This window comes from Convolutriloba macropyga, chromosome 2, assembly GCF_964194025.1.
Source record: "Convolutriloba macropyga chromosome 2, txConMacr16.3, whole genome shotgun sequence".
Classification (NCBI taxonomy): domain Eukaryota; kingdom Metazoa; phylum Xenacoelomorpha; order Acoela; family Convolutidae; genus Convolutriloba; species Convolutriloba macropyga.
The window spans coordinates 73,038,900-73,059,703 of record NC_134469.1 but is presented as its reverse complement, the minus strand read 5'-3'; the positions used below and the strand labels follow the sequence as shown (position 1 = coordinate 73,059,703).

The following is a 20,804-nucleotide window of genomic DNA, read 5'->3' as shown; positions in this document are numbered from 1 at the left end:
AAGAGAAGCAATTATGGTAAACATGTGCATCTTTTTTATGCAAAATTTTTGCTTCACCGTTTTTCGACTTTTCGAGTGACTTTTACGCCCTTGACTCTCTGCGTTTTGTTTGATCTAAAGTGCTCTCTCATTCACAATTTCAAACAGCTGAACTCAATTGGCGGCAGTTTAATAATAAAAATCAAATAATACGTGCGCCAAAACTGGTGCCATTTTTTCACTTTAAATCTCAACATTGGTATATGTTAACCTCTGATGAAGTTATTTGAAGCCCCCTGGTGAATTTCTTAGTCCCATTTAGGCTCCTCAGTCAGGCGGGTAGGTCAGACTAGACTTAACTGAGATGAAGTCAACTGATAGTCAGATAAGGTCAACTGAGTGTGTGTCACTCTAAATGAAGCTTATTTGAGAGCTGCTAATAGAAGCAGCATTAGGGCATACAGATTATTAATCAAAATGTAAATCTCAGCACTTTTAAAAAACATTTGACAGTGCTCTTTTTGGTCTGTTGTTTATATTCTTGAGACCGGTGCTTTATGAGGGTTTGCTGCTATTTTCTTGCAATCTGCCAGCTATGTTTAATTGCTCTAAAACAAAGTTTGTAGCAATATAATCCTGTGCTTTTTTAATGCGATTTTTGGCTTGACCGATTTGTCGGCTGTCCCCGTTGACTTTTCGTCCTCAAAAACGAGATAACAGGTAGCGCTTGGAGGGCATTATTTGGCCGAGCAGCTGTCTTAGAGCCTTACATCTTACTAGTATATTAAGTATGCTATTCACCGAAACTGTTTTGCGGAGACAATTTCAAGGTCTGAAGGGCGATTCTTAGTCTTTAAATTTTGACTCCCTCTGTCACCCCCCATATTTCACCCCCAACACTTTTCCCCCGTCCACCCTCCGCCGACACTATTTGGAACCCCTCTCGTCGACGCAACCCTACCCCCATCACTTGACCCAGACCTCCTCACTCCGGTCACACCCACCTGATGCATCCCTAAGCGCCAGCTGGCTACTACCAAAGCTCACCGCTCGCCAGTCGTTTAAGCCCGATTCGAGCGACTTTAGTCGGTTTTGTTTTTAATCTTTGTGATATTTGCTTGAGGTAGTACAATGCTCTTGCATCTTTTTTTCTAATAAGCACGTATTCTTTTGGACTTTCTACTGAACTTTACGACTAGCAGAGGTTTTAAAAACAAATTTTGTTTATATGGTTGTTATTGGTTTGCTCGGTGATAGAGGCAAATTGTTTTGCGTGTATAATGCCTTTTTCAACATGGTCGTGATATCGTGATATTTAGCATTTGAAGATTTTAGCTCTTTTGTTTTTTACTTTGATTTTTAATTTTAGTAGTTTTACAGGCGCTAACAAAAATTGCCAACAAATGGATGTAAAATTGTCGGTTTTTATGGGTTTTTATTGTTTAAGGTTTCCAGGAGGTTTATGTTTTCAGCCTACTCATTTAAGTTATTGGTTCTGAAAGAATGGCGGTATTGGTTCTGAAGGCGTTAAAAACTAAAATTTAGTAAATTTGGCCCTTCATTTTTGTGATTTTAATGGTCAAAGAAGTTAAATGGTAGCTGTCAGTTTGGTTACTGTGTATGTTTTTCTTAATATATTATGGTTTGAACCTGTTAATAGCAAATTTCCCGCAACTATTCAATTTTTTTATTTTCGTCTTTTTCGAAAGTTTCTTGATTTTTGCTTTGAACTTTGACCTACTAAGGTTCCTTTCTCTTTAGCGTTCAAGAATCAATGAGTTTTCTATGTTTGACATAGTTTGTATAGTTTTGAGTTTTTTGGATTTTCTGTGTTCATGAGCTAGCTTGCTTACTTTCGGTTATTTTGAAATCTCTACGTTATTGCGACAGCAGTTTTGCTACAGTCTGTTTTCTCAAAGCGAACTCTTCAAGAGTTTTCAAAAATTTGAAAAACTAGTTCCAGACAATCGAGCTGATGTGCTCTGATTTTGCTTTAGCATTTTTTTCGCATGCCTGATATGAAGAATGCTATTTGAATAGGTAGCAGCGCATGTACAGAGTAGTTAACATGGAAACGAGTTTCTGGAATAAATAATGTTATAGGGATCAAGGCTTTGACCCTGAATACCGTCACTTCATTGAGGGTAATCAGAAAGTGGTAATGGCTAGTGCTCCGCGAGTTCTACCTGGACTTCAAGTGGAGCAAGCTGAGAGAATGACGAAGCTGTCTTCATCACTTCCGGCTTTTAAAAACATCTACAATGCTGTTGAAGCCAGCAATGAGGCTAGTTTCGTCAGCCTTGCCTGCATTTATTGTTGATGAATCATTTTTCATAAGGCATGGAAATTATAAACAGTGTGATTGGTAACAGAAAATTTTTATTCCATTTCTACATGTAATGTTGCGTAGAGGTAATGTATGCAAAATCTGGGCATTTGACGAGTGCATTTTTAGGTACCCAGGGCTTTTCGACATAGTCTTTGCACATTTTAAAACGTTTTAGATACGAATTTGTTCTATTCTTCGTCACAATTCGATTTTGTTGTAGTTCTCTGGATGGCTGAATGAGACTTATCCTGAATTGCGTGTTCCCTCTGACATGTGGCAAATGCCGAGTGGTGCAAAGCCCCTCAACAAAGTTGGACAGTCTCTCTACAATCTGCTGCTCGTAGAGGCATTCAGACCAGATCGACTTCTGGCAGCCGTTAACCAGTTTGTGGCTTCGGTTATGGGAGAGGAGTTCCTGAATGTGATAGATTCGCCTCTGGATTTGCGCAGAGTGGTGGAAGAGGAGGTGACCAGTGGCACTGCAGTGCTCATGTGCTCCGTCACTGGATTCGACGCATCTGGCAAAGTGGAGGACTTGGCTGCAGACACTGGCAAACAGTTGACTGCAATCTCAATTGGTACACTGTCCCTTATGTTCCTCGAAGCACCTTTTGTGCTCTCTTAGGGCCATTATTAAAATATTTATTGAACGCGCTTTTTGCACGGCCGTCCTCCAGCATTTCATTACTTTTCAAGCACAAGAGCACTAATTAAAAATTTAAAAATAAATTTGGATTTCTATCCGTTCATTAAAAAAAAGAATTGGTAATAGTGCAAAAAAACTTTTGTATGGATTTTCACGTCTGTGTTATATAATGTCAGTCGGAAATGAGTAGTAAAATATAGGTTTTATTGAAAAATAATTTTCTTGAGGCTTTAAGCAGCTACTGTAATCTCTTGTCATTAGATGATCGTATTTTATAATAACGGATAAAAACCTCAAGGTCGCCAACATATTTAGGTTCTGCGGAGGGATTCAAGCAAGCAGATAGCGCCATAAACATGGCAGCTAAGTCGGGCAGATGGGTGTTGTTAAAGAACGTACATTTGGCACCCCAGTGGTTGGCAGGAATTGAGAAGAAGCTGCACAGCCTTACGCCCAATAACAACTTCCGTCTGTTCCTCACATGTGAAATCACACCCAAATTGCCAATGAATCTCGTCCGAGCAGGCAGAGTGTTCGTGTTTGAACCACCACCAGGAATCAAAGCAAACTTGATGCGCACCTTCGCCGAAATACCTGCTAGCCGAATAACTAGGGTATGTAATTGCTTGAGTTTTTTAGGGGATACTCTACTTTCTCATATTTTATTTGTTTGGAATCTATTCCCTATCGTTGCGCGCTGATACTAATTCTTCCATGATTCTAATTCTTCCCTGATCCGTAATTTATTTTTAATCAATTATATTCCTTGTAACATTGCTAACAGGCTCCTAATGAGAGGTCTCGACTGTATGTCCTCCTTGCGTGGTTCCACGGCATTGTGCAAGAGAGATTGAGATATTCGCCCTTGGGATGGAGCAAGAAATACGAATTCACTGATTCAGACCTGAAGTGTGGCTGTGACTTACTGGACACCTGGATTGATTCCACATCTAAAGGACGATCGAATCTGCCACCTGAAAAGATTCCATGGGATGCGATGAGAACTACTCTGGCCAAGTGCATCTATGGTGGTAAGATTGACAACGATTTCGACCAGCAGTTGCTCAATGCGTTCCTGTCAAATCTCTTCACCATCAAGAGCTTCGAGGCAGATTTCGCACTCATTGACGACTCTGATGGAAAGGGAACTCCCATTCTAATGCCAGATGGACTGAGGTGGGTTTGCTTAATTTTTATGCTGTTTAATAGCCGACCTCGTTCTCAGCCGGCTATTATAGCGCTCCTATTTTCTTGCAATTCAAAGAATTTGAATTGTATTGGGGCGCTGTCTTTTTTTAAGATCTATTCACACATTTTCTAGATTTTTGAAGTCAAATTGGAGTATTGATTTTGGTCGCGCCGAAACAGGAAGTGGAGCGAAAAAGCGAGAGGTTTTGCGGCGTGAAATTTTTTTCGCTTTAAATTTAAAATACAGTGAGAAAATGGTGTTTAGACAAAAATTCGCTTTCTCGCTAGTGGTTTTTGTTCACATGCGGCAATTTCACTTTGATTTTTACTGTTCCTTGTCGATTTTTTGGATCGGATTTTTTTCTAAAGGGTTTTTCCAATCCATTCATAGTCAGTTATAGGTCTAGTTTTCTGTTTAGCCAATGAAAATTCTTTGAATTGTACGTCAGGACTGGTCCTTCTATGTTTTTTTTATAGCTGCGAAGCTGTAAGCTGAGCGTAGCTATTTTGCGGTGCTCTTGGTTTTTTTTGTTTCGTCGTCTGACGCTCATTTTTCGTTTTACATTTGTTCACGCAGCAAAGCTGAAAAAGTCAAATTTTCTGAATGACTTCTTCCCCTCACTAACGGCATTTGCGCGCGTGACGTCATTTCTCGCTCGCTTTTGCAAAAGTTTTGAGGTTATTTGCGTGATTAGATTTTGATCATACGTGACTTACCTCACTCAATAAAATGACTTTTGCACTTTAAAACTTAAATTTAGTTTGAATTAGTTTAAGGTCGAAGGAACTCATTTGTGCAGTAAAGGTCCCTAATAAGAGGCTTCTGCTAAATGAATTTTAACAAGCTTTATTAATTTATCGCTGAATGTTTTTACCTAGTTTTTTGAGCGGCGTCGATTTTTTTTTTCAATTTAGATCTGTATCTGTTTCTATCGCTATTAAATGGAACGCAGGTTATTCTTTCGCATCTATTCGGGCAATCTGCCGGCTATGTTTTTGACGCTATATTATGTGCGTCAAGTCATTTTTCATACTCATAAACAGTGAGCTTTTAGCCGAATGCAGTTATTATTGTGGCATTACGACCAGTATGATTTTTGGCAAAATAGATTGAAATCTCGCAAAGTTTTTGAATCCTTTAAACAAATTTTCTAGTTTGAATAAGAATTTTTATCAGTTCTTTTATGTATCTGTTTATGTCTGTACTCTATGTCACTCATCTTATGTAGTTTTGTTATGCTGTTTTATTTTATAGCTTAATATAGATTATTTTATTTTATTCCGTTTCTATAGCCCCCTCATCTTCTCATTCGGCTATTTTAGCAGACCTATTTTTTAATGAATCGAAGAGGAGTATTGGAGAATTGTCCTGTTTGTTTGTTGAACAGTTTTTATTGTAGAGAGTTTTGAAGCAGGAAATGACATGCGTGAAAAAGTTTGAAGTGTTTAATTGCTCTTCGAACGAATTCTGTAGCAAAATTTGTCCGGTGGTCTTTAACTGCTCTTGAACGAAGTTCATAGCAATTATTGTAAACGTGTGTGTCTTTTTTTAGTGCAAAAATTTCGCGTGACTTTTACGCCCTTGACTTTTTGCGTTTCGCGTGATCTAAAATTCTCTCTCAATCACAATTTCAAGCAGCTGAATTCAATTGGCGGCAATTTAATACTAAAAGTCAAACGAAAAGTGCGCCAAAACTGGTGCCAATTTTTACTTTAAATCTTAATACTGGTATGTTAACCTCTAATGTGGTTATTTGAAGCCCATTATTGAACTTCTTAGTCCCATTTAGGCTCCGCCTCCCTCCCCCTTCCCCCCAACTGAAGCAGGCTGCAATTTATTAGAGCTCCCACTAGTCGTTCGAGAGCAATTCTTCCGGCGCTTAGTCGGTTATGTTTTTAATTGCTCTCGAGCGGAGCTTGACCCAATTATCTTAGTCCTGTGGTCTTTTTATGCGATTAATCGATTTTTTTACCCATTTATTTTTTGGCCCTCAAAAAGGGGACGACAGGTAGCGCAAGAAGTGGCCGAGCAGCTCTCTTAGAGCCTAACGCTTTACTAGTTTCTAAGTGTGCGACTCGCCTAAACTGTTTTGAGGAGACAATTTCAAGGCGTCAAAGGCGCTTCTTTGTTTGGAAATGCTGACACCCGGCTATGTTTTACCTCGTCGAACAATAAAGGGAACTGTTATAAAGTTTTTAATAGCCGACCTCATCTTCTTAGCCGGCTATTATAGCGCTCCTATTTTTTTTTACTTCGTCGAACAAAAAAAATGATTCGCTTTATCTCATTTTGCCGCTTTTTCAACATTTTGCGTGAAATCTTTTTGACTTCTCTAGTCTAGTTTCTCTCTTCGCTCATTGTGCTAAGAGTGATTTTGAACATCAGTTGCTCAGCAAAGCAATTCAAAATGAACAGAGTCAGTATAAGAATTGAAGTCAGAAATAGAAACGGGATAAACCCGTAAAGCCCAATTTTATATGCCCGCTATTTGAACGTCGTTCCTATAAGTCTTATTTACCATCTCTAATGCTTATTGTTATTGATGGTAGCCCCTGTAGCCTCTCTCTAAGAAACAGAAGCATGTTCACTTGAAAAATGTTTTTGTACAAAAATCGTTTTTTTTTCAATATCTTCTCTTCTTTCAATCCCACTCATGCTTATTGGAATCAACGGCGGTTATTTTCCGGCAATCTGCCGGGTATGTTTTATCAAAGTGTTAATACTAAGACGCTGTCAGTCAAAGCGCTCGATAAGTTGATCAGTTCTTAGAGGAATTGGTGGTAATTAGCAAGATGAAATATGTTTGCTCTATATGCCGGGTTAAGTATCCGTTCTAATTCACAGCTCTCAATTCTACAATGCGGTCTTTTTTCGCTTCAGTCCTCAATTTTTTCTTCCTGATAACGGAATGAAGAGGTAAAGCCCCGAAGGGCAATCAGTGGCTGAGCAGCTCTTTTAGAGCCCGACGCTTTTCCAGTCTTTTAGTATAAGATTAACTGAAATTGTTTTGAGGAGATAATTTCGTAATGTGGAGGGTAGTTCTTGGTCTTAAAAATTTGACCCCCCGTGCATAATTTCCCTCGCCCCCTCCCCCTCCCCCCACATTCCCTCCGTCCACATTCTACCGACTGACAATTCGGTCCAGATCTCCCCAACCCTAATGGTCTCATCGTAGTTCTTTTTTATTTGATCTCAAATCAAGTTTGTAGCAATTATATTCCTGTGGTCTTTTTAATTGCTCTCAAACGAAGTTTGTAGCAATTATATTAGTCCTGTCGGTCTTTTATGCGATTTTTCGCTTGACCAATTTTTCGTCTGACGCTTTTGACTTTTCGTCCTCAAAAACGGGATAAACAGGTAGCGCCCAGCGGCCATTAAGTGCTCTTAGAGCCTTTCAGCTGTTTCAGCTCAAACTGTTTTGGAGACTTATATTTATACTTATTTATGGTGTGAAGGGCGGTTCTTCGAAGAGGAGACCCTTGTTGACCCCCCACCCCCACGATTGCCTCACCCCCACCGCGCTGTTCCCCCCCCCATCAGCCCCCGGTGCACCCCCCCCCCCCGTGACTAGCTACTGACGAAGCCAACCGCTCGCCGGTCGTTTGAGAGCAATTCGCCCGACGTTAGTCGGTTATGTTTTATGGTTTTTTTGCTTGACCAATTTTTCGTCTGACCCCTTAACTGGTGGCACCCAGAGGGTATTAAGTTCTCTTAAAGCCTTGCGCCCTGCTAGTCTCTAAGTTTTGGGGAGATATTAATTCATGTTTTTCGTAACGTTAAGAGACCCCCTCAGACCGCTCACTACTTCCGAAGCCAACCAACTGTTCGGCGATCGTTGAGAGCAACTCGCCACCTGATTAGTCGAATTAGGTTATGTAACTAATTTATGGTTACATAACCTAAATTTTATTTAGGTTATGTAAGGTTAATTTATGCCCTAGGTGCATTTGCGGACCAAACGTAGTTGTTCCTGCTTATATATTGTTCAGTATTCCAATTTATTGAATTCTAAGCTTCTGCTACTGTTTCAGACATGAGCAGTTTGTGAAGTGGGTAGGTGACTTGCCCGATACTCAGACACCATCGTGGCTAGGACTCCCCAACAATGCCGAGACTGTCTTGCTCACGACCCTCGGTAAGTATACTTGATTAAAGTTATGTAGCAGTGAGGATTTTTTATTATAGCTGCGAAGCTGTAAGCTGAGCGTAGCTATATTGCGGTGATCTTGGTTTTTTTTGTTTCGTCGTCTGACGCTCTTTTTTCGTTTTACATTTGTTCACACAGCGAAGCTGAAAAAGTCAAATTTTCTGAATGACTTCTTCCTCTCACTAACGGCGTTTGCGCGCGTGACGTCATTTCTCACTCTCTTTAGCAAAAGTTTTTTGCGTGATTAGATTTTGATCACAAGTGACTTACCTCACTCAATAAAATGACTTTTGCACTTTAAAACTTAAGTTTAATTTGAATTTGTTTAAGGTCAAAGGAACTCATATGTGCAGTAAAGGTCCCTAATAAGAGGCTTCTGCGGAATGAATTTTAGCAAGCTTTATTAATTTATCGCTAAATTTTTTTACCTAGTTTTTTGAGCGGCGTCGATTTTTTTTTCAATTTAGATCTGTATCTGTTTCTATCTCTATTATATGGCACGTAGGTCTATTCTTTCGCAGCTATTCCGGCAATCTGCCGGCTATGTTTATAGCTGCGAAGCTGTAAGCTGAGCGTAGCTATATTGCGGTGCTCTTGGTTTTTTACGACTCGAAGAGAGGAGTATTGGTTTTCTTTAGGTTTTTTTTTACCGGAAGTACTATTCGTTCAGACGCTGTTTTAACCTAAAAGCGAAAGTGAGTAAAATTGCCGTGTGAACTAATTTTTTCTGAGCAAAGTTTTTTGATCATGCGCTGCGTTTAGTGAATGACTTTTTGACTTTGAAAAGTATTTTTGACGGAATGGCACATATAGATATCCGTTTTTAGCCGCTTTTTCGTCTAAGTGGCCCAATTTTTTCCTTGTAATTTGGTTTTTTGTAGAAATAATTTTTATTCAATGCTATACTGAAATGTATACCTCAGAATTTGATATCACAGTGTTTTCGAGAGACTGAAAATATTTTTCAAGGTCAAAATTGGCAGATCTTTTTCGATTTTTTTTAGTTAATTTTTGGCCTTTTTTCTATTAATTTTTCATTTTTGGGTCTTTCAACAGCCTTTTTTCAAACATCGTTCAATATGGCAACTTCACTTTGATAATTCATATCATCAAAGCCTCTTTCTACCTCTATGTAATTTTGTTTTGTAAAATTGTTCATATGCTAATCCGATTTTCGTAGTTTTTTGTTTGTATTTCGGTTTTAATTACTTGAAATAGTCTTTTTGTGCAACATCAGGGACTTTAGTTTCGTTTCAAAAAATTCAATCACTTTTTGGCGTTAAGTTTTTGAAAAACAGTTAAAAAGTTTTTTCATATTTTCAGTCTTAAAAATTTCAAAAATGTTTCAATGTTTCGTATGTTTGAATTGTTTTTTTGTTTTTTTTGTGCTATTCAGGAAGATGGCTTTTTGTCTCGGATGACATGTTGTGTTTTCTTTGTCTCAATTACTGAACAATATAATGTGTTCGTTTTTCTTGATTTTTTATTTGACTTTTAAATTTCAAAACTCAAGAATTTTGTTACGGTGTTTGTTACATTGTGTCCATTTTCTTCACATTCTAGTTTTCTTCATTCTATCGTTGTCCTGGCACCTACATTTTTATTCGTTATATTAATTTTTCTTTTTAAAATTGGGTGATATCAGCTTTTTCTTAGATTTTCGTCATTTCTTTGGTTTACAATCAGAGGTACTGAGAGGTTGCTAGAAAGCCTTTTCAAAATCCACTTCTTAAAGTTTTTTGCCATTTTCTGGTGGCCTTGGTATTGTTTTCAGTCATTCTTGCCTTTGAATATTATTCTGTTGCTTATGTCTTTTCTATGATTAATTTAATTTTTGAACTTTTTAATTTTTCATGAAATCATTTTTGTCTAGCATACGTACACCAAGGAAGCAGTATGTGTTGTTTCTGTCCTAATTGCAGTGATTTGCATTCTAATTGTAGTGGTTTTCTGGTTCTTAATTTTGAGCATTCTTTTTTGAAAAGTTTAACTTAGTTTTAAGATTATTATCTGCAGTTTGCTTTTGCGATCTTTTAGCGACTAGAATTATGATTTTTAGGGCAATTGATAGCACTGTCTGCTTTTGGAGTCTATCAGTATTTTGACCATCCTAATTATGTCGGATTTTTTAACGTTAGCAAAGGTTTTCAATAATATAAAATTTTGCTGCTTTTTTTTTCTTGGTGAGTGGTTTTTTTTTCCCAATTTTTAGATCAGACCTAGTGAGGCAATGAGTTAATGGTTTAATACAAAAGGTAATTGCTTCAGCTGCAATTACGGTTTTTTGTGAAATCTTGACTTTTCGAGTCGCTTCCGGAATTCTTCCGGCTATTTTTTGATTCGTCGTCTAACGCTCTTTTTTCGTTTTACATTTGTTCACGCAGCAAAGCTGAAAAAGTCAAATTTTCTGAATGACTTCTTCCCCTCACTAACGGCATTTGCGCGCGTGACGTCATTTCTCGCTCGCTTTTGCAAAAGTTTTGAGGTTATTTGCGTGATTAGATTTTGATCATACGTGACTTACCTCACTCAATAAAATGACTTTTGCACTTTAAAACTTAAATTTAGTTTGAATTAGTTTAAGGTCGAAGGAACTCATTTGTGCAGTAAAGGTCCCTAATAAGAGGCTTCTGCGGAATGAATTTTAACAAGCTTTATTAATTTATCGCTGAATGTTTTTTACCTAGTTTTTTTCAGCGGCGTCGGTTTTTTTTTCAATTTAGATCTGTGTCTGTTTCTATCTCTATTATATGGCACGCAGGTCTATTCTTTCGCAGCTATTGCGGCAATCTACGGACTATGTTATTCAAATGAAGGGTGTGATTGAAATTTTCTACACTTTCTACACTTTAAATTTTCTACACTTTCCGTACTGAGCTGTTCCTTATGTATATTTCCAATGGCTCTTGGAAATATACATAAGGAACAGCTGGTGGCCTTGGCCTTGCCATTTTCTGGTGGCCTTGGTATTGTTTTCAGTCATTCTTGCCTTTGAATATTATTCTGTTGCTTATGTCTTTTCTATGATTAATTTAATTTTTGAATTTTTTAATTTTTCATGAAATCATTTTTGTCTAGCATACGTACACCAAGGAAGCAGTATGTGTTGTTTCTGTCCTAATTGCAGTGATTTGCATTCTAATTGTAGTGGTTTTCTGGTTCTTAATTTTGAGCATTCTTTTTTGAAAAGTTTAACTTAGTTTTAAGATTATTATCTGCAGTTTGCTTTTGCGATCTTTTAGCGACTAGAATTATGATTTTTAGGGCAATTGATAACACTGTCTGCTTTTGGAGTCTATCAGTATTTTGACCATCCTAATTATGTCGGATTTTTTAACGTTAGCAAAGGTTTTCAATAATATAAAATTTTGCTGCTTTTTTTTTCTTGGTGAGTGGTTTTTTTTTCCCAATTTTTAGATCAGACCTAGTGAGGCAATGAGTTAATGGTTTAATACAAAAGGTAATTGCTTCAGCTGCAATTACGGTTTTTTGTGAAATCTTGACTTTTCGAGTCGCTTCCGGAATTCTTCCGGCTATTTTTTGATTCGTCGTCTGACGCTCTTTTTTCGTTTTACATTTGTTCACGCAGCAAAGCTGAAAAAGTCAAATTTTCTGAATGACTTCTTCCCCTCACTAACGGCATTTGCGCGCGTGACGTCATTTCTCGCTCGCTTTTGCAAAAGTTTTGAGGTTATTTGCGTGATTAGATTTTGATCATACGTGACTTACCTCACTCAATAAAATGACTTTTGCACTTTAAAACTTAAATTTAGTTTGAATTAGTTTAAGGTCGAAGGAACTCATTTGTGCAGTAAAGGTCCCTAATAAGAGGCTTCTGCGGAATGAATTTTAACAAGCTTTATTAATTTATCGCTGAATGTTTTTTACCTAGTTTTTTTCAGCGGCGTCGGTTTTTTTTTCAATTTAGATCTGTGTCTGTTTCTATCTCTATTATATGGCACGCAGGTCTATTCTTTCGCAGCTATTGCGGCAATCTACGGACTATGTTATTCAAATGAAGGGTGTGATTGAAATTTTCTACACTTTCTACACTTTAAATTTTCTACACTTTCCGTACTGAGCTGTTCCTTATGTATATTTCCAATGGCTCTTGGATTCGGTTGGTTTTTAGCATGATCAAAGTTGGCCACAAAAAGGGCGACAAAGTTTTCAAAGGCCACTAAGCATCAGTAAAGAGAATGGAAACGTAATAATTGTGCGTTCCAAAAATTTTTTTTGTTCATCAAAAATCCCATATTGAGTCAGTTATGATAACTTTAATTAGTCTTGATTCGTTAAATGAAGGGAAACGTGGTCTGAAGTTTTTGAAGCAACTGAGAAAATCGATCAGTGATGAAGTTAACTTATGTTTTCACACGTCATTTTTAGCCGCACAGCGATAGCTGGGGCTATTATTGGCGTTCTCTTGGTTTTTTTTCCTCGTCAAGATTTTTGTTACGACCATATGACGTCACAACCACTTCAAATCTTCTTTTTGTTCATTCGTTCATGCAATTTCAACTGAATTACGTGTGTGACGGTCTTTTTCGCTCTTAGTGGAGCGAATTTTTTTGTTCATTCGCGTGATTAAATTTTTGGTCACATGTGACTTACCTCAGTCTCAAAAAAACTGGCTTTGAAACTGGCTTTTATTTACTTCAATTCGAAGAGATAAGGTTAAGTGAATGTGTGTCACTCTTAATGAAGGTTATTTGAGAGCAGCTATTAGAGGCAGCAATAACTTATACAGATTCTTAATCAAAACATAACATCTCAGCCTTCAATGAAAAGACTAATTTTGTTGGTCTGTCTTTTTTGCTGTTTTTTGAAACTGCAGATCTACGAAGCTACTGCGGGTATTTTCTGACAATCTGCCAGCTATTTTATTAGTTGTTAGCTAGTTTTTATTAGTTGTTAGTTGTTAAACTTGCTCAGAGTTTAGCGAGAAAAAGAATTTTTTCATTTTGGATTTTTTAATAGCCGCAACTTGCTCAGAGTTTGGCGAGAAAAAGAAGTTTTTTATTTTGGATTTTTTATTAATAGCCGCAAAGCAATAGCTGGGGCTATTATCTGCCTTCTCTTGGTTTTTTCGTCGTCAAGATTTTTTTACGACCATATGACGTCACAACCACTTCAAATGTTCTTTTTGTTCATTCGTTCATGCAATTTCAACTGAAGTACGTGTGTGACTGTCTTTTTTGCTCTTAGTGGAGCGAATTTTGCTCATTCGCGTGATTAAATTTTTGGTCACATGTGACTTACCTCAGTCTCAAACAAACTGGCTTTGAAACTGGCTTTCATTTACTTCAATTCGAAGAGATAAGGTTAAGTGAATGTGTGTCACTCTTAATGAAGGTTATTTGAGAGCAGCTAATAGAGGCAGCAATAACTTATACAGATTCTTAATCAAAACATAACATCTCAGCCTTCAATGAAAAGACTAATTTTGTTGGTCTGTCTTTTTTGCTGTTTTTTGAAACTGCAGATCTACGAAGCTATTGCGGGTATTTTCTGGCAATCTGCCAGCTATTTTATTAGTTGTTAGCTAGTTTTTATTAGTTGTTAGTTGTTAAACTTGCTCAGAGTTTAGCGAGAAAAAGAATTTTTTTAGTTTGGATTTTTTATTAATAGCCGCAAAGCAATAGCTGGGGCTATTATCTGCCTTCTCTTGGTTTTTTCGTCGTCAAGATTTTTTTTACGACCATATGACGTCACAACCACTTCAAATCTTCTTTTTGTTCATTTGTTCATGCAATTTCAACTGAATTACGTGTGTGACGGTCTTTTTCGCTCTTAGTGGAGCGAATTTTTTTGTTCATTCGCGTGATTAAATTTTTGGTCACATGTGACTTACCTCAGTCTCAAAAAAACTGGCTTTGAAACTGGCTTTTATTTACTTCAATTCAAAGAGATAAGGTTAAGTGAATGTGTGTCACTCTTATTGAAGGTTATTTGAGAGCAGCTAATAGAGGCAGCAATAACTTATACAGATTCTTAATCAAAACATAACATCTCAGCCTTCAATGAAAAGACTAATTTTATTGGTCTGTCTTTTTACTGTTTTTTGAAACTGCAGATCTACGAAGCTATTGCGGGTATTTTCTGACAATCTGCCAGCTATTTTATTAGTTGTTAGCTAGTTTTTATTAGTTGTTAGTTGTTAAACTTGCTCAGAGTTTAGCGAGAAAAAGAATTTTTTCATTTTGGATTTTTTAATAGCCGCAACTTGCTCAGAGTTTGGCGAGAAAAAGAAGTTTTTTATTTTGGATTTTTTATTAATAGCCGCAAAGCAATAGCTGGGGCTATTATCTGCCTTCTCTTGGTTTTTTCGTCGTCAAGATTTTTTTACGACCATATGACGTCACAACCACTTCAAATCTTCTTTTTGTTCATTCGTTCATGCAATTTCAACTGAATTACGTGTGTGACGGTCTTTTTCGCTCTTAGTGGAGCGAATTTTTTTGTTCATTCGCGTGATTAAATTTTTGGTCACATGTGACTTACCTCAGTCTCAAAAAAACTGGCTTTGAAACTGGCTTTTATTTACTTCAATTCAAAGAGATAAGGTTAAGTGAATGTGTGTCACTCTTATTGAAGGTTATTTGAGAGCAGCTAATAGAGGCAGTTGTTAAACTTGCTCAGAGTTTAGCGAGAAAAAGAATTTTTTCATTTTGGATTTTTTTTAATAGCCGCAACTTGCTCAGAGTTTGGCGAGAAAAAGAAGTTTTTTATTTTGGATTTTTTATTAATAGCCGCAAAGCAATAGCTGGGGCTATTATCTGCCTTCTCTTGGTTTTTTCGTCGTCACGATTTTTGTACCGACCATATGACGTCATAATCACTTCTGCTTTTTGTTCATTTGTTCATGCAATTGCAACCGATTGCTTACGTGACGTCATTTTTCGTTTTTATTGGAGAGAAATTATTTGTTCATTTGCGTGATTATGTTTTCGGTGACACGTGACTTACCTCACTCTCAAAAATGACTTCCGCTTTCTGAATTTGTCTTTTCTTCACTTTAATTCAAAGAGATAAGGCCGAGTGAATTTGTGTCACTATAATTGGAAATTATGTGAGGACAACTATTAGAAGCAGCAATAAGATAAACTGATTCCTAATCAATTTGATAATAAAAGAAACTTATTTTTTGCTCTGCTTCTTTTACTAGCTTTTTGAGACTGCAGATCTACAAAGCTATTGCGGCTACTTTCTGGCAGTATGCCAGCTATATTTTATGTTTGTTCCTTTCTTTACAGCGATCTAGTCTCCAATATCCCATATACGGCCAGTTCTTTTTAGTCCAATCGATCCTCGAATCAAATTAGGGTCAAGATTTTCAGGCTTAGCGTAAAAGATCAAGAAAAAAAATTGTTATTTAACATTTTTCGGTCCTTACCGTTTTTGTTGCAAATGATTTTCATTATTATCATACAGTTTTTTCCAGATATTTTATTTCGTTTATTTCAGTGTGTTCAAGAATCTAAAGACAACAACAAAATGCGAACTGTCAATTTTGAGTTTTCTCGTTCTCTAGAAGAATTGTTTTCGTTTCAGTAATTTTCTGGTACATGAAGTGTTTCTGATTCGTTGATTTGGGCAGTGTTTGATAAACGAGGGTAAGATATTGGTTAATAACTAGAAAAGAGTTACCTTTTGTACAGGATTTTCAAATTCGGCGTACGCTCTCTTATTTTTGTTTCCGCGTATTAAGTTCAATTTTTTCCTTTCGCTATATTTCGTCTTTAATGAGTTACAAAAATGAAATTCTAAGTTAATTAATATGAGGAAGAATTGTGAAAAATGGTTGTAGTTTATTCTTTTGAATTTTTGTCTTAATTAACTTTTAATGAAATGTTCTGTTTTTAAACAAGTTTGTATAATAGGAATTAGTTAGCAAAAAATATTTAAATTGAAAATTAAATTTTTAGTTAAATTATTTTATATAAATTAAAATTGAGACACATTTTCTGTCATTGCATTTTTCTTTTTCAATTTTCTTTAGCAAATGTTCTTCTTTCTCAACCCGTCTCTTGTAATTGATAAAAAAGTAAAATAGCCTCCAAGTGCTATTAGATATCTATTTCTGTGTTAAAAAAATCGGAAATTAATGAATTATGTATTCCCCCTTATTGAAAAAATGTTGGAACAAACAATTGTTTTATTCAAACAGCAGAATTTTTTGACTTGCAGTTGTGCTATTAATGATTTTTATGAAAGAGATTTAAGTGATGTTAGTTTCAAATAAGAGTATCATGACCATTTTAGAAGCAGCAATAAAAATTGTGTTTTTGATAGGTACTGAGATGACAACGAAGCTGTTGAAGATGCGCACTTTGGAGGACGAAAGCGAGGAAGATCTGACAGCTGGTGGAGGTCTGGATCTGCTGTCCGGAGGACCTGCAGATAACAATGCTTCTTCTGCTGGCGGCTCTCAAGAGAGCAATCAACAGGCTGATGATGGAAGACCTGCGTGGATGAAGCAGCTGGCTGAGACCGCCTCTCAGTGGCTTAGTCTCGTGCCCAAGGTATCATTTCATTCAAAAATAGCTTTAAGCTTCACATTTTGTGTGCATCGTTATTGGATCTATGCTATCCTTCGGACGCTTATAATGATTTTTCAAGATTTTCTGTTTGATTTGGATAGATGCGATTTTCGCCTGAATCTCACCCCCACCACCCACCACCACTCCCCAATTGTCCTCATTCCAACCCTTACCCCGAGCACTCGCCCCATCTGCGCTCTCAACACCCCCGTGCTCTCTGACCCCCCCCCCCCCCCCCCCATTAACCTAAAGCTTGCCTCTCCAAGCCGCGCAGCTAGCTGCTCACAAGGCCAACTGCCCGTCGGTCGTTTGCGAGCAATTCTCCCAACATTAGTTGGTTATATTTAACAGGCAATGGTTAATTGTGCTGCTTTCCAAAAAGTGAATTTGATTTTGCACCATCATGAAGCTTTCCATTTAGGCTAATGTAAGTTATCATTTGCTTCATTTTGAATTATTTGAATGCGTTCATCAATCAGTCGCCAGTCAAATGAGACCGAACATTTTCCTTGCCGTCAGTTACCATCTCATGATTATATCGACCGAGCAATTGAGAATCGTTGGTTTTGGTCAACTTCAGTTTATATGCTAATATTTGTCTGTTAATTTAGGAGGTAAGACAGGATAACTTCTGGTTTGTAGAAAATAAAACGTTTTGGGGCCACATGTTTTAAATGTGCTATGGGCATCTCTGAAAACTGGGTTCTTGTAAATTTATCAAAAATATTTTCTCATGTTCCCTTATATTTGTCGCGACAGTTGTGCGTAATTATTCAAAGTTTATCTGCAACATTTGATGTTATACAAAGTTTTGTAGCTACTTGGAGAGGGCTAGGAACGCTGGGGAAGCAATAGAAAACATTAAATCATGGTCTATCTTGGATTAGTTCTTTCCCATGGAGTTTAGGTTATGGGTGTCACTCCTTACTGCTTCCATATCTATCATCAGCATAACTTGTGCAGAAACGTTTTTAATCTTTTGTTTCATTTTTATAGAGTCTGCAAGTGCTGCAGCGAAATAGTGAGAATATAAAGGATCCTCTCTTCCGCTTCTTCGACCGAGAGATTAGCCAGGGCGCGGCTCTGCTTGAGGATGTGAGACGGGACTTGAGAGATGTGGTGGCTGTGTGCAATGTTGAGAAGAAACAGACCAACTATCTCAGACAACTTATAAGCTTCCTTTCTAAAGGCTAGTTCCACTTTAATTAACTAGAAACCAAATAAATAGTATAGCAACCTAGACGAAATGATGATATTGGCCAGTAGTAATATTATAGCGGCCAACATTGACACGGCTTTTCTGTTTCAACGATGTGATTTGTCGGCTATGTTAGGCTTCGGTGAAATTGAGCATTTGACGAATGCAGTTTGATCCTGACTTTGCATTTGAACAGGCATTCTGCCCATGAGCTGGAACAGGTACAAGGTGCCGAAAAGTGTGACTGTGCTTCAATGGATTGCAGACTTCTCTGAGAGGATTAAGCAGCTGCGAGAGATCTCGAAGGTGGCCAATGACAGTCCTAACACGACTGCGCCACTCAAGGGCATCCATGTGTGGCTAGGAGGACTGTTCACAGCCGAGGCATACATCACTGCCACTAGACAGTACGTGGCACAGGCCAATCAATGGTCACTCGAGGAGCTCACTCTACAGGTAAATGACGTGGACGAGAATTCACTGGCCTTGCTCCTTTCTAGTTATTGGAAAAACGGTTTTTTTAAGCTCAATGGAATTGTATGGTGATATTTGTCAGGGGTGTGCCTCAGATGAACTTGGAGTGAATCATGAGAAACTTTCGATCCAGTTTTTTTTACCATAATACTTTAAATGATTCGAATCAAGATGTTGAGGAAATTCAATTAAATGCTTAAGGTTTGAAGAACGTTTAATGCCACATATTGGGTGGGTTTTCAAGTCAGTGAGAACCTCAATTTTATAAGGGAATTTTAGATTGATTTTGATTCACTTTTGATGTATGTAGGTCAAAGTGTATACGGATGTACACACTAAGCTGGACATGTGTTCATTTGGCATCCTGAGTCTAAATCTCCTGGGGGCTGCCTGTGAGGACAACAAGCTCTCCCTCTCCTCTAAAATTTCCACCGATCTCCCACTCACTGCACTCACTTGGGTCAAGTAAGTACCTATTTTTGTCTTAAGTGCAGGCTTCTCATTTCTGCTTTGTTAAGGGGTCTTAGGGACTTGTTACAATTTACGCTTCTCAAGAGAAAATAAATCTGCGATCTCCGGTCGAACGCCCACGTCTTTTATAATTTCTGCAACTTTTAGCTTCAGAAACCTTGTTAGTTTGGGTTTTCGGAATTGATGGTTCGTTTAATTGCGAAGGAACTGTCTGAACTGAGGGAAGGGTATAGATTGACGGATCAAGAAAAAACTAGATTTGGAGAAAGTAAACTACTAAAAACATGTCTTTCTGCGACAGTTTAGCTTGGGCTACTGAATGGTAAACTGTCAGTAGGTGCGTATGAACGAATGTGGCGTGTGCATAGGTTGCCAGTTGAGGAGCGTGGTTTGTTGAGCGAGGGTCAAGTGAGACTGCCAGTTTACTTGAACTTCACTCGGGCGGAACTGTTGTTCACTCTGGACTTCCACACTGTGCACTCGGATGGCATGAAGTTCTACGAGAGGGGAGTGGCCCTCCTGTGCTCAAAGGCTGTCTAAACTGAACATCACTCTCTTGTTCACAACTAAGCACCAATCACACACCAACAAACCACAAGGATTCACCAGCACATGTACAGGAAAAGAGAGGGCAACATGACAATGACACAGGAAAACATTCTGTTTCAAACTTAATTACTTATCAGACTCAAACTTTGAAAAAAAAATTAAACAGTTTAAAACCCACTGACACAATCAACTGTTACATAAAATATTTCAAAGAAAATTGACGACGGGTTCTTAAAGAGGTGTTAAATGGCTTTTGCTGGGCAATTCAAGTCAAAATCTGCTCCGATGCTGGGTAATATTAATTGCAGAACTTAAATTTAACTTAATTGATTAACTGGTGTTGTGATCTGACTGTTTTGATAGACAGTAACTGAATGCTTTAATACAATCAGCTGCGACCTATTTTATGTACAATTCTTCATCTCAATCCGTTTAAATTTTATCAGGATGATCTCGATTGGTGAAAACTAGTCTTCAGTAATTCCTAATGACGAATTTCGAGATGCGATTTATCAGCTGAGGGATTTGTTGAAACGTTGCAATATCATTATACTCTCTTAAGGTGAAGGATGTTAAAGATCTTAAGATATGTTAAAGGAGCTATTAATTTTTTAAAAAAAATGAGTGCATTATGGGTCGAAGCAACTGACTGCGCTTAAATTGAATACTTTTTGTACAGTGCTACGACTGTTAATATGGTTATCCTAACCTTACATGTAAAGACTGACGATGACATTACTTGTATGCAATGGGAAGATACGAGAATTTCTACCATTTTGGACTTGTGCTCTATCGCTTAGTTACTTGGTGGTGGAAGTGAATTGATCCAAATTAAGAATGGTGTGAGTCATGTATCACTATGTATTATTATAATTCATTATTGCTTGCTTCTTTTTAAGGGTATATACAGCAGCTATTTGTACCAATCTGTCGGTTAACTTGCAGCGCAGGTGAAAAAGTCGATAAAGTAATCTTTAGGGCGTTAATATTGGCAATCGGCATCCTTCAAATATATATGACATGGCATGTTTTTAGCCCGCTATTACTGCTGATTCATGAAGATGAGTTATAAATTGCTCTCTAACAAAGTTTTCAGCAATTATATAGCTGGCATCAAATTTTGAGTGCTTTTTCTTGGATGCATTATAAATTGCACTCAACAATATTGCGCGCGAACACAAGGTTGCGTTTTTAATAGGCATTGATCAGCATGTTTTAACAGTTTTGATTGGTTAAGCGGTTGCAAAGGACAGGAAAATTCTTCAGGAAAAAGTTTAAT

The 20,804-nt window shown here is 37.5% G+C and overlaps 1 protein-coding gene across 6 annotated transcripts in view; it reads left to right on the top strand.

Annotated features, from left to right (window-relative positions):
- Positions 1–20,416, top strand: part of LOC142334682 (cytoplasmic dynein 1 heavy chain 1-like) — a 148,454-nt gene extending 128,038 nt beyond the window's left edge. For all 6 annotated transcript variants that reach the window (XM_075382911.1, XM_075382910.1, XM_075382909.1 and 3 more), the window contains 10 exons: positions 2,083–2,263; positions 2,529–2,886; positions 3,270–3,568; positions 3,739–4,130; positions 8,175–8,278; positions 16,586–16,815; positions 17,830–18,022; positions 18,228–18,487; positions 18,816–18,970; positions 19,345–20,416. In XM_075382911.1, coding sequence (XP_075239026.1) covers positions 2,083–2,263; positions 2,529–2,886; positions 3,270–3,568; positions 3,739–4,130; positions 8,175–8,278; positions 16,586–16,815; positions 17,830–18,022; positions 18,228–18,487; positions 18,816–18,970; positions 19,345–19,516 — 2,344 coding nt within the window. In that variant the 3' untranslated portion in view covers positions 19,517–20,416. The remainder of the gene's footprint in view (positions 1–2,082; positions 2,264–2,528; positions 2,887–3,269; positions 3,569–3,738; positions 4,131–8,174; positions 8,279–16,585; positions 16,816–17,829; positions 18,023–18,227; positions 18,488–18,815; positions 18,971–19,344) is intronic.
- Positions 20,417–20,804: the final 388 nt, after the last annotated feature.